The 12558-nt window shown below is 42.6% G+C and overlaps 1 protein-coding gene across 6 annotated transcripts in view; it reads right to left on the bottom strand.

Annotated features, from left to right (window-relative positions):
• The window catches only part of Epsti1 (epithelial stromal interaction 1 (breast)), a 98418-nt gene that overhangs the window by 30467 nt on the left and 55393 nt on the right, over positions 1-12558 (bottom strand). For 5 of the 6 annotated variants that reach the window (XR_003950815.1, NM_029495.2, XM_017315796.2 and 2 more), the window contains exon 7: positions 8465-8558. Coding sequence is in view for 5 of the 6 variants with exons in the window: in NM_029495.2 (NP_083771.1) it covers positions 8465-8558 (94 nt within the window). In the remaining variant the exon portion in view is untranslated. Of the gene's footprint in view, positions 1-8011; positions 8559-12558 lie in introns of those variants that run through there. The other variant, NM_178825.4, reaches the window with a different exon arrangement.

Raw genomic sequence — 12558 nt, 5'->3', positions numbered from 1 at the left:
ACCCTCCACTGAGTAATCTATTTTGTAAAAAAAAAGTTTTTCCTTCCTTGCCTGCCTAAAGACAATCTAGAAATGTATCAGAGGGTGCCTCACAGCTGATTGGTTGTTAAAAAAAAAGAAAGAGAGAGAGAGAGAAAGAGAGAGAGAAGGAAGGAAGGAAAGAAGGAAGAGAGGAAAGAGAGAGAGAGAAAGAGAGAGAGAGAAAGAAAGAAAGAGAGAGAGAGAGAGAGAGAGAGAGAGAGAGAGAGAAAGAAAGGAAGGAAGGAAGGAAGGAAGGAAGGAAGGAAGGAAGGAAGGAAGGAAGAAAGGAAGGAAGGAGGAAAAGAAAAAGAACTGACGGCCAATAGCAGGTCAGGAAGTAGGGGGCAGAACTTCTGGTCAGAGGAAAGATGCTGAGAGCAAAGCAGAGGTGGGAAGCAGACAGGGAGGAAACAGACATGGAGCACAGAGGAATAGAGAGGTATAGAATTTGCCATGTGGTAGGTCTTAGATTATTTGAGTTAGCTGGAAGACTGCCCATGCAAAAGGCCTAAGCTTTAAACTTCATAGAAGACTGTGTGTCTTATTTATACTGCTGGCAGATCCAAGAAAGTCCCACATTATGCCGAAGTTGTCACGTGAGACAATGCTTACAGCATCAGTGCATGATAACTGTCATGACAAATGAGGCTAGTAAAGATGACATTTAATAAACAGGGTCAAAGACACCCTTCTCCAAGTGGGTGGCGCTAAGCTGTACTTCAGAATGAACAGGAAACAGATGAAGTGAAGGAAATAGCATCGCATAAACAAATGACAAATCACATTTACCCAGGATCTAGCCCTAAAGGGAATGTCTTCGTTAAAGCCCTACCCTTCAAGGCTCAGAGATCTATGTGGAAATGGAGACAAAGAGATCCTAAGAGCCAGAAGTGGTAGATGACTGTGAGGAAACGGTGTCGGTCAGACATGGCAGGGCTGATGCACACATGAACTCCCAGAGACCACGGCAGCACATGTAATCCAGATAAAATCCTAGCACAGAGAAGGGATATGGGACCTGGGTCCCACCCCTGCCCAAGAAGCCATTTGCAATGGACACCTGCTCTGTGGGTTGTTTTGTTTTGCTTTTGTTTTTGTTTGTTTGTTTGTTTGTTTTGGACTTTCTTGTTTCATTTTGGCAAACTTTTTAAAGAAAGTGATACAAGAAAAGAATGAACCAAACCAGGAGCTGGCAGGAGCAGGAAGACCTGGGCAGGGTAAACTACTTTCCTCTTTGTTCTGTGAAGTATCTGACAAGGTACAGTTTAAATGGGGAAGGGTTTGTTCTAGCTCACAGTGGAGGACCCAGTCCTCCATAGTGAGAAGGACTTAATAGCTGGAGCAGGAACCCCCACTGTCACAGTGCAGCCACTGTCAGGAAGAAGAGAATGAACAGTTCATTATCTTGTGTTGACCCCCCACCCCTGGCCATAAAATTACTTTGTTGTTGCTTCATAACTGTTATTTTTGCTACTGTTATGGATTGTAAATTAAATATCTGATACACAGGATATCTGCTATGTGACCCTGTGAACGGGTCCTGACCTACAGGTTGAGACCTGTTGTTCTATATAGTTCCCATGACCTTTCCAAACACTATCAGCAGCTGGGGACCACATGCTCAAATCCATGAGCCTATGGAAGACACTTCACATTCAAAGGACAAATGTATTTTCCTTCTTCAGAGCTGTACGAGCGCACAGGAAACGAACACACCAGCTACCTGGGAAGCCAGACGGGTGTCATAGGAAGATGAAAGAAAGGAATCATTTAAAAAGTCCAAGTAGATGCTGTTTACCTCATGTGCCTACTCTAGCCCTGAAAATCCAAGTGCTAATTTTCTCAATGCTAATGGGAAATCCAAAGTTTATTCTCCTGGTGGGGGGGATGGAAGCAGGTGTACCACATGCAGAAGGCAGCAAAGGTGAACAACATGGCTGAAATAGATTCATGGCATCCTGCAGCCTGGTGCCTTCGGTGGAGGTCACACCTATCTCCTGCACTGTTGCCACCCAGCAGAAAGAGAGGCCGAATTCTTTCGAAAGCATCAAAGACAGATTCCTAGAAAATGAAGATTTCCCTTCTCCGTGAGAACTATTAAGTCAGTAAAACACTTTATTGGTTAGAGTCTAGAAAACGTGTCAGCAGGCAGGAGTAAAAAGTACCTGGCAATACATTCAAGGAGAAAAGAAATGTTCAAAAGAAAAGGTAAGAAAATAAATCCAGGTAGCCTAGGATTAGGGGAATAGGGATTCTATAAGGAGAAAATGAAGGGAAATGAATGAAAAAAGATAACACTAGAAAGCCATCTAGAACTAGAAATGGGTTTCCAAATTGAAAATGGATAATAAAAGCCCTCATACGCAGTCACACCATTACAGAATATCAGGAGAGGAAAGGGGGATGTTAAATTATTCCCAGGGAAAGCAGGTTTCAAAAGCTCCTGTAAGAACTGAAATCCAGGTGCCCTGGTACTCATTGGGAGCCAATACTGAAAGTGGAAGAGCAAGACCATCAAAACCCAGAAACAGAACAGCTTCCAGTCAAGCTGCAGTGCAATAGGAGGGAGTAACAAGGAATAGCTTGGTCACAGGAGGTCCTGGGCACATTTGTCTTCCATGCATCTTCTTCAGGACTCTACTAGATGTGATGTTACATTAAAACAAAGAAGCAAAGCATGAAAACACAGCCAAGGAGATGCAGAGCCCAGAGGATAAGAAAGCAATAAAGGAAGGCAATTCCCAAGACATCCTCAGAGCATCCTTCGCAACCTTGGCTGTATTTCACAGCTGCCTTGGGTGCTTTAAAAACCCTCAGGTCCAGGTCACACTGTAGCTGCATCTCTTGGGGGGTGTGACCTAGGCACAAACAAGTTTTTAAGCTCCCCAGATTGATTCCCTGGGCAGAGGATACTCTGACCCATGGTGTTAAAGGATAGCCCCAGAAGAACTCCTGTGCTGAGGACCAGAAGAACAAGCTGTACTCAGAGCTGCAGTGAAATGAGATCAGAACAGGGAAGATGGCACTGATGAGCTAGCTGACAGTCAGGAAGTGGAAAAATGTGTGGGAACCTTAATCAAGAAGCATATGGGCAGAATGGCGAAGACGGATTCCTTTGAATATTTGATTAAGAATGCAAAAGTAAAATAGAGTCTTTTCAAATGTTTACAAGTTACAAGACACAGAAAATGTAACCAGAATATACTATCTGGCCAAGGGAAAAAAAGAAATCTCAGATAACTCATAATACTGGGAAACTTGAGACACTGGTGGTATTGAGAAAGTGACAAGAAGAAATGAGTTAGCAAGGATTGAAAGTCATCAAGAGACAGAAATATGTACATGTCAATGGATATTGCCAAAAATCCAAAAGGGTACAAAATGACCTCCCAGAGAGAGTGCCATCCCAATTTCTAGACTGTTAATATCACTACCAATGACAAAAGGCACAGCAAAGATGAGGGATCTTGAGGTGGGAGACTAGTTTGTATTAACTAAGTAGACCCAATGTAATTCCAAGGGTCTGCAGAACAATGGGACAAGAAGGTCAGAGCAGGGAGAAGGAAGAATAAGGGTCAGGTTGATGAAGCATGAGACAGGCAATCAATGAATGCTTAGACTCACGTGAGATAGCAAAAGGCAAGACATAGATGCCCACGTCTCCACAAAATGAACCAGTCCCATAGATTGTGTGTGTGTGTGTATGTGTGTGTGTGTGTGTGCGTGCCTTTAGACTTAATTTAGATTTCTGGCCCCCAGATATGTAAATATTGAATAATTGAATTTGCTTTCATGGAGACATTCTCAGTGCAATCTTTCCCAGCCTTGACTGCACCTCATAGCTACCCACTGTCAGTCTACGGTGCTTTGTTTCAGCCACAACAGAAAATACAAGGACTTTGTTGTGTGTGGATACAAACAGGATGAAGCAGAGTGGAGAGAGGGTAGACATATAAGCATCATGTGGCATTTCAAAGGAAGGGGCAGGTGACCCACACATGGATAAGAAATACAAACAAATCACATGGAGTGTGTAGGGTGTGCAGAGAGAGTGGATAGCCACAGGGCAACTTCCCTCCAATATAAACATGCACATGGATATAAAATTTAAAATGTATCTGGAAATATCCATTAACCCCAACACACACTTACTAGAGAGAGTGACACCATCTATGTGTAGGTAAATGCTATAAATTCCTCTTTGTCTAGAGTCCTAAAGCTCAAAAGGCTTTATTCTAACACACAAAGACGTTTTCTTGTAGCCTTTTTTATCTATAGTACATATAAAGTCCCTATCTTCCAATGGTGGATAGATGTTCAAATTAGAAGAGTGTTTAAGAACTCAGGGGGGGATAACCCTTGCCTGGTACTGAGAAATTCCTTTATTAACTCAGGAATTTGGCGAATAAAACAGCATTGTCCATTTATGTAGGGTACCTCTGTTCAAACTATGTGTGTGTGTGTGTGTGTGTGTGTGTGTGTTAATATATGCACAATATACATATATATGTGTACATATGCTTATATACATACATACATACATACATACATACATACATACATACATACATGCTTATGGAGGGCTATAGTATACTATCCCTAGCAGAGGAGCTATTGGCAGTTGATACCTGGCTGGGGGGAAAGAGTCATGTTTCGTAGGGAGTGGGATCTCTGGTAGGTGACCCATGCCCAAAAGTATAAGTGGCACTTACTAAACTCAACTGGGCAATGTACAGAGAGTGAGAGATTTTGGAGCACTCTGTCCTACAAGGAAGGTCTTCATCAAAGCCCTCCCCTCTCTGTGGATCTGTGTGGAAGAGGAAGTGGAATGGTTCAAGAGCCAGAAGTGGTGGGTGACTCCAGGGAAACAGTGCCCAACAGACACAGCAGGACTGATGTGCACACAAACTCTCGGAGACTGGGACAGGAATGCACAAGACCTGCACAGCATTCTCTCAGAACAGAACGGGGTGTGGACACTGAGTCCAGCTCTAAGGAACAAGCTATTTATAGTCAATTATCATCTTCTGGAAGAGGAGAGCCACACGACAGACTCCTTCCCAGAAGCACAGAGACCATGCGGAAGGATTCCATCATCCCTGCTTTGTCTTTTGTCTTGTTTAGTTTTATTAATTTTTGTCCTACTGGTTTTTGTTTTATTTTGGTTAATTTGTTTTGATTTTTTTCTATTTTGCTTTTGGAGAGAGAAAGAACATGAAATTAAGTGTGGGGAGGTAGTAGGGAGAATGTAGGAGGGATTGGGAAGGGGAAAGAGCTGGGCAGTGGTGGCGCACGCCTTTAATCCCAGCATTTGGGAGGCAAAGGCAGGTGGATCTCTGAGTTCCAGGCCATCTTGGCCTACAAAGTGAGTTCCAGGACAGCCAGGGTTACACAGAGAAACCCTGTCTCGAAAAAAATCAAACAAACAAACAAACAAACAAACAAAAAACAACAACAAAAAAACCTAGATGATGGCTCATCAGGTTAAGGTGCTTGCTACAAAAGCCTGGAAAGTAAGAAAAAAAGAAAGAAAAGAAAAGAAAAGAAAAGAAAGAAAGAAAGAAAGAAAGAAAGAAAGAAAGAAAGAAAGAAAGAAGGAAAGAGAGAAAGAAAGAAAGAAAGAAAGAAAGAAAGAAAGAAAGAAAGAAAGAAAGAAAGAAAGAAAGAAAGAAAGAAAGAAGGAAAGAGAGAAAGAAAGAGACATGAAGTTGGGAAAGAGTTGTGCTATAGAGCCAGAGCAATGAGATAGGTATGCTAAAGATACATTGAACATATGCATAAAATATAATTTTGTAAATGTAGGAAGAAAATTTTTACAAAATTACTTTGAAGAGCATATTAAAATTAAGAAATGGAAAAAACACAACAATTTAAGTCCTTGCAGCTCCTCACACACATGAAGATGGAAGGGACAGATGGCTCACATTCTGAACATTGACTGGTTATCCTCTCTACAAGGAACAAATGTTTCTCACAGAAGTGCAGCATACACACTTGACTTTCCTAAAGCACTAGAAATGGCTTCACCAAGCCTTCTCAGAAACCCATGCATACAGATCAGATAGACAGAGGGGAGCACACTGCGGTAAGAACTCAGTTAAGTATGTCAAACATTGACAGCTTATTAATAGCTTTGTGTCAAAATGGAGTATCTCGTGCGTGCGGCTCCTGAGGAAATCATCCTGAGGCTGATCCCACTCCGTATTTCCCATTGATGGCTGGAGGATGACGTGAAGTGCTCACTAATCAATCCACCGAAGATGCAGCTCTGGGAGATGTGGCTGATGCCTTCTAGATGACAATATTAAGAATTCAGGATGGTCTTGTGAAATCAAGGAAATGAGTTGAAATCAACGGAGCCAGCAGACACAGTCCTGGTGCGCTCCCAACTAGAAAGCAAGACGACCTGGCAAGCAGAACCCTAAACGCTCCTATTCCCATCTGTCCTATTGCTCCTGCACGGCCATGGGGATATCCAGACTTGCTTAGGACCTGCCCTCCACACATAATTTAAGTCTGTGACACGCAGTTTCTCAGTTCTCTCCCTCAGGGACCTGCAGCCACGGGGCTGAGATGGCCGATCTGGGGTGACACAAATTATAGAGCTCACACTGACAAGTTTAGAGTATGCAGCACCACATCAGAAATGGAAAAAAATAAAACACAGTGCTTACAAGGATGGGAAGCAAGAGCGCTCCTTTTCTTCTAAGAGGGGTGTAGTGTTGGCAAGCAATAACCAAACCTGGCCATCTTTACCTTCTAAACGTTTTTCAACATCTAGTCTCTCTTGATGAATTCCTCATCACTCGGTGCCTAGACCGGGGTTTTAAAGGATTCTTTGCTCTCAATTCTTTTGGATCTATGCTGCATACCACCATCTGTCTGGTCCCAGGAAAATACAAGAGATCTCAAAGCCTCCTTTCGCAGCCTTTTAGGCCCAGTGGCCCCCACAGCTTGCCAATTTGACACACAAATGTTCTTAGTTGCTCTTCTACCAGAAGTGCCACCAGCTTCCTGTTAGGGACATTTCTATTTGTCCCACTGTCTAGGTCAGCACTTCTGAACCTATGGGTCATGACATTTTGAGGGGTTGAGTGACCCTTTAACAGGGTCACCCAAGACCTTTAGAAAATACAGATATTTACATTATCATTCATAATAGTAGCAAAATTACAGTTATGAAATACCAACAAAAATAATTTTATGGGGGGGGGGGTCACCACAACATGAGGAACTGAATTAAAGTGTTGCAGCATTAGGAAGGTTGAGAGCCACTGATTTAGGTAATGCTACTAGAATCTGGGGGCCAGAGATGCTACACAAACTGGACATTAACCAGCCTTACCCAGTTTGCCATTGATACTCCAGTTGACGAAAGCGCCTCACAGTTCAGGGTTAGTTCTTGAGCCTTCTGGCTTATTTCTCCCTGGAATCTGTGGCAACCATTCTCTCCTATACCAACCATGCTTTCCCCTTGCCTTCATACCTTGTGGCAATGAATTCTAACGCCTGGAATGGCTCTCATCATTTTACTAATTCATTTTGTCATCTGCAGCCCCGACGTCCTCTACCAGGGAGAGCTGCCCATAGCCTGGCTTACATACTTCTCTCTAAAACAGTGGCAGCCCTTGCTAGTGATGCTAAGCCCTGTGCTCATCACACAGCTGTCTAAGTGATGGTTTTTAATCTCTGATTCGGGGGTCACTTGGGGTAGAAAGTGAACTGGATGTTATGTGGAAATAAGCATTTTGTCGAGGTAAAGGAGTCGAGCCCTGCATAGCAATGCACCTGATTGTCCAGGTTTACCCAGCCTCATTTACCATTGCCAAACCATGGAATCAGCGTAAGTACCTGTGAGTAGATGGAGGATAAAGAAAATACAGGAGGAATACCATGACAGGGTGGCTTTCACCATAAAGGACAAAACTGTGTTGTTTTCAGGACAGTGAGCTGAATGAAAAAATTATAGTGCCAAGCAAAACAAGCTAGATTCAGCTAGCCAAATGTCCAATGTTTATTCCCTCATGACGAATCAAGGTTAAACAAAAATTAAAAACATGAAAGTGGCAGGATTATTTGGGGAAAGGAAAAGGACCGGGAAGACTAGACAGAGAGAGACTGGGGCTAAGGGCAGAGGGGGTCAAATAGTAAAAATGCATTATATCCTCACAGAAGAATATTAGAAGAAAACACATTATTCTGTACAGGATAAGAGATCTGGAGGAGGTATAGGTGGATGGCTGGGTAAGGTAAAGGACTTTTCGGATGCCCATGTTGGGAACAAACACAAGCATTATTTCACACCTCCAGGAGCAGTTGCTGGGGGTGGGGCAGAGTCTCAGATGATTCTGTGCTATGTCTGTCACTTCGTATACTTAATCTTCAGTCCCTAAACGTCTCTTCAAAAGGTGGCAGACAGCAGCCTGCGTGAGTTTCCACTCACCCATCTCGAGGACTGGGTGGCAGGAGGAGCAATCAGACAGGCACTTCTGTTTCTCCGCTCTGTGTCCAGTCTGCTCAAGAGCTCAGCCGTTTTGCTACCAGGAAAACAAATAGGTGTTAGTGCTCAAAAGAAAAAAAAAGAAATAGTGCTGTTTATTGTGCCTTAGGATACCAGCCTGGACTTCCATGGGGTGAGGACTAAAAATATCCTAGGGAGAACAAAAGGTTAAAAGTCAAGGTGTAATAGAAAATCAAAACTAAGTGGTTTTTCAGGGCTGCATCTTGAAGAGCGTGTGTTTTAAAAATCTAAAATTGGCCTTGTGAAATGTGAGCCAGTTAGTTCATATTTTGCACTTTGTCTTATCGACAGAGACAAATCCTCCCAGCAACTCCTCGGGATGCTGCTTAATTTCCTCGGCGCATATCTCGGGTTTGACATCAGACTTCTTCCTTATAGACCTGAGGAACACTAATCCCTGACAACATCTCACTTCCTTTCAGATTTACATTAAGCCCTGAGCCCTCCACGAGTCTTCCTTTAGTCATCTCATCTCACACATTGCTCTGACTGCTCAGAGGACATGCAGAGCCCATTGGCCAGCAGTTCTCTCTCATTTATGGGCCTGGAGCCTTTCCTAATTCTGAAACAGAAATACAGCCCACAACACACACATATATACACACTCATACACACACACACACATACATGTACACACACACACATATACACACACTCATACACACACATACACACATATACACATACACATATACACAGACTCACACACATACACACATACATATACACACACATACACATACATATACACACATACACATACACACACACATACACACACACACACACATACACACATACACATACATATACACACACATACACACATACATATACACACATACACATACACACATACACACACACACACATCTTTGCATTTGACTCGAGGAAAGACATGGACTTTCCTGGAGGTTAAAAAGTGCTACTTGGCCTGAGGAAATACTGGCTCAGTCAACAAAGTGCTTGCTATACAAGCATGAGGACTTGAGGTCTGAACCCACGACTCACATAAAAGTTGGGCATAGCAACACACACCAAGAGTCCCAGAGCAGGCAGTACAGAAACAGGAAACTCCTTGGAGCTTGCTGACCAGCCAGTCTAGAAGATCAGGGAGTTCCAGATTCATTAAGACATTTTAGCTCAAAGCATATGACACGAGCTGGGCTCGATGGCCCACACCTCTGATCCCAGCACCCTGGAGGCGAAGATAGGAAGATCTCTGCGAGCTGGAGGTCAGCCTGGTCTACACAGCAAGTTCCAGGCTACCTAGAGCTGCACAGTGAGACCCTGTGTTATTCAATTAATTAAGGTAAAGAAGCAATAGGATAAAATGCCCAAAAGTGACTTCCGACCTCCACATGCATGTATGCAGGCCAGCACATGCATGGTAACATACAAGCACATACCCAAATATCCATAGTACTATTGACTCAGGCACACATCTCTGGTATTTCCCTTTAGCTTTTAGCTTTGCCATGTACTAGACAGGTAATAGGGCCTTTGGTTTTCCCTTAATCCAAATCACCACTCAGTTTTCCCTCTCTCCCACGTCAAGCACAGAGCACTGGAGTTACTTCCTACTCCTTACTTCAAGTTCTGTTTCCTCCCACCAACCTTGGTTAAGCTCCGTTTCTCCTTTCCCTTGGTAACATCTGCAATTTCTACTTCTTAGTCCACGTTTACAGATGCCTGACTCATATTGCCCCAGGCTCCTGTGGCCTGCTCCCATCTTCCTTCTGCTCTTCCACCTACTATAACTTCAGGTCTAATGCTAAGATTAGATCATCCAGAACACAGGACATGGGCATCAAAGGAAACACGGGGGTCTGAAAAGAGCCAGCGGCATCCTGTTGTGCGTGCAGGGGAAGACAAATCAAGGAATTTGAAATGGAACAAAGGTGCCAACACAACACTGTGGTGAACGTTTCTTGGCTAGAACCGAGCATTTAAGCAAAGTCAGATGCTTGAGCTAAGAAAGGAACGCACTTTGTTAAAAGTGAAGCAAAGTTCACAACCCAAAAAAAGCCTGGGACCTCAGCAACCACACAGCACACAACCTGTCCACCTTGCCCGGAATAGACAGAGACTAATGACGCCACACAATCTGATGTTTTTTAAATCAAAAACGTAAAATAGGAGACAGTCCTATACCATAGGTATACTGCACTTAACATTCTTCCTGGTGGATATTTATTTTGGTTTTTGTTTGTTTGTTTTGTTTTGTTTTGTTGTTTTTGAGGCAGGGTTTCTCTGTATAGCCCTGGCTGTCCTAGAACTCACTCTGTAGACCAGGCTGGCCTCAAACTCAGAAATCCACCTGCCTCTGCCTCCCAAATGCTGGGATTAAAGGCATGGGCCACCACTGCCAGGTTGCTGGCGAAAATTTATGTTACTCTAGTGACCATCCCAGAGTATGACATACAAACGTTAAACTGCAGTTTTAAGTAGTCATAACTATGAAGCTATCCTAATTGAAAACTGTAAATGATGAGTAACCTTTCCAGTGGTGTGTGTACAGTTGGGAGGGGGCAGTCTTACCTTATCTTACTTTCTTTTAGCTAACACACAGATTCAGTTAGCCACAGGGTCCAGACAGAATATGTATATGAGTAAAGAAAATAGGCTGAGCAATAAGTGACATATTCCAATCAGATCAAAGACTAAGAGAACATCAACCATGTTGGAGCTTTTGACAAATCTGGAAATTATTTCCCATACAAGGGGGTCAGCTGCTACTTAGCTAAAGACCAGTATTGCCAATGGGTAACAAGCCAGCAATGCCAGATGGCCCAGGTTTTACTATTAAAACCAAAGTTCGGAAATTTTTAATGAGAAATAATTTGACAATTATATTTTAAAACTTTGAAAATTTTGCAGGCTTACTCCGCTGGCCCCAAGAAAACTATGAAATAAACAAAGCAAAGTCCTCTGCAAGCCAGATGTGGTACCAAGGGCCCTTTGTCATGATTAAATCACTGTTTCTGCCTGGCAGTGTTTGTGTTGCTGACAAAAACATTTATTTTAGAACTATAGGTTCCTTTTCTTTAGGTTAAAACTAGGAGTAAGAACAGCCAAGAAATGGTTTCTCTACTGCTTCATATCTGCCAGCTAAAAGACATCACACCATATTTCATTTTTATGCCAAATACTAAGACATATCATTTTTATTTACACATACAGCTCTGTGGATTTGTGTTAATACATGAAAAGCAAACACTACATATAAAATTAAAAAAGGAGAATCCCAGAAAATATTTATAAGCAAAGAAACATAATAAAAGGTCTGTGGTGCAAAATTCATGGAGAACACAGATAAATCAAATTTCAGAGAGACAAAGAACCCAACCTACAAGTGGGTAAGAGGTAGATATATACACTTCACCGAAGAAGAAACATAGTTAATAACACAAATAGGAACAATGGCTTAGGTCTTCTATAACATCACAGTGTCAAGGCCTTACACCTATGAACTTCATGACAACCTTGCAAAGACGTCAACATCTTCAATTCACAGAAGCAACAAGGTCAAGGCCATACAATTAGCAAATATCAGAACCAGGACTCAGACCCAGACAATCCAACTGCAGAGGCCATACACTTGACTGCTCCTCAGGAGGAATACCCATATGCAGAGGTGCTCTGTCTAAGTAACAAGTGAAAATAAGAAAATTAAAACAAGACACAACCACACATAAGTCAAAAAAATACGTTTTAGATATGGAAAATTGCCCCATGCTAAGGAGAATATTTGGCACTCCACAATTCTCTATAGTGTTTGTTTTGCTTCAACAATAAGCACAATTTGTTCACCTATAGGTGTGTCTTAAGTGGTTAGAGGGAAAGGATACTGACAAATGTGACACATCAGGGCAGGATTTCTACAGGGAAGAACTAGAGAATAATAGCATTGTAGCAGCCTCTGTAGTACTTCATTTCCTTTTAAAATTAACATGGCATAAGCAGTGTAATAGAGAACAGGCACAAGGACCTTGGTTTCACTGGGCTGGGAAAGT

Source organism: Mus musculus, chromosome 14, assembly GCF_000001635.26.
Source record: "Mus musculus strain C57BL/6J chromosome 14, GRCm38.p6 C57BL/6J".
Lineage (NCBI taxonomy): Eukaryota > Metazoa > Chordata > Mammalia > Rodentia > Muridae > Mus > Mus musculus.
This window is presented reverse-complemented; position numbering and strand designations above follow the sequence as displayed.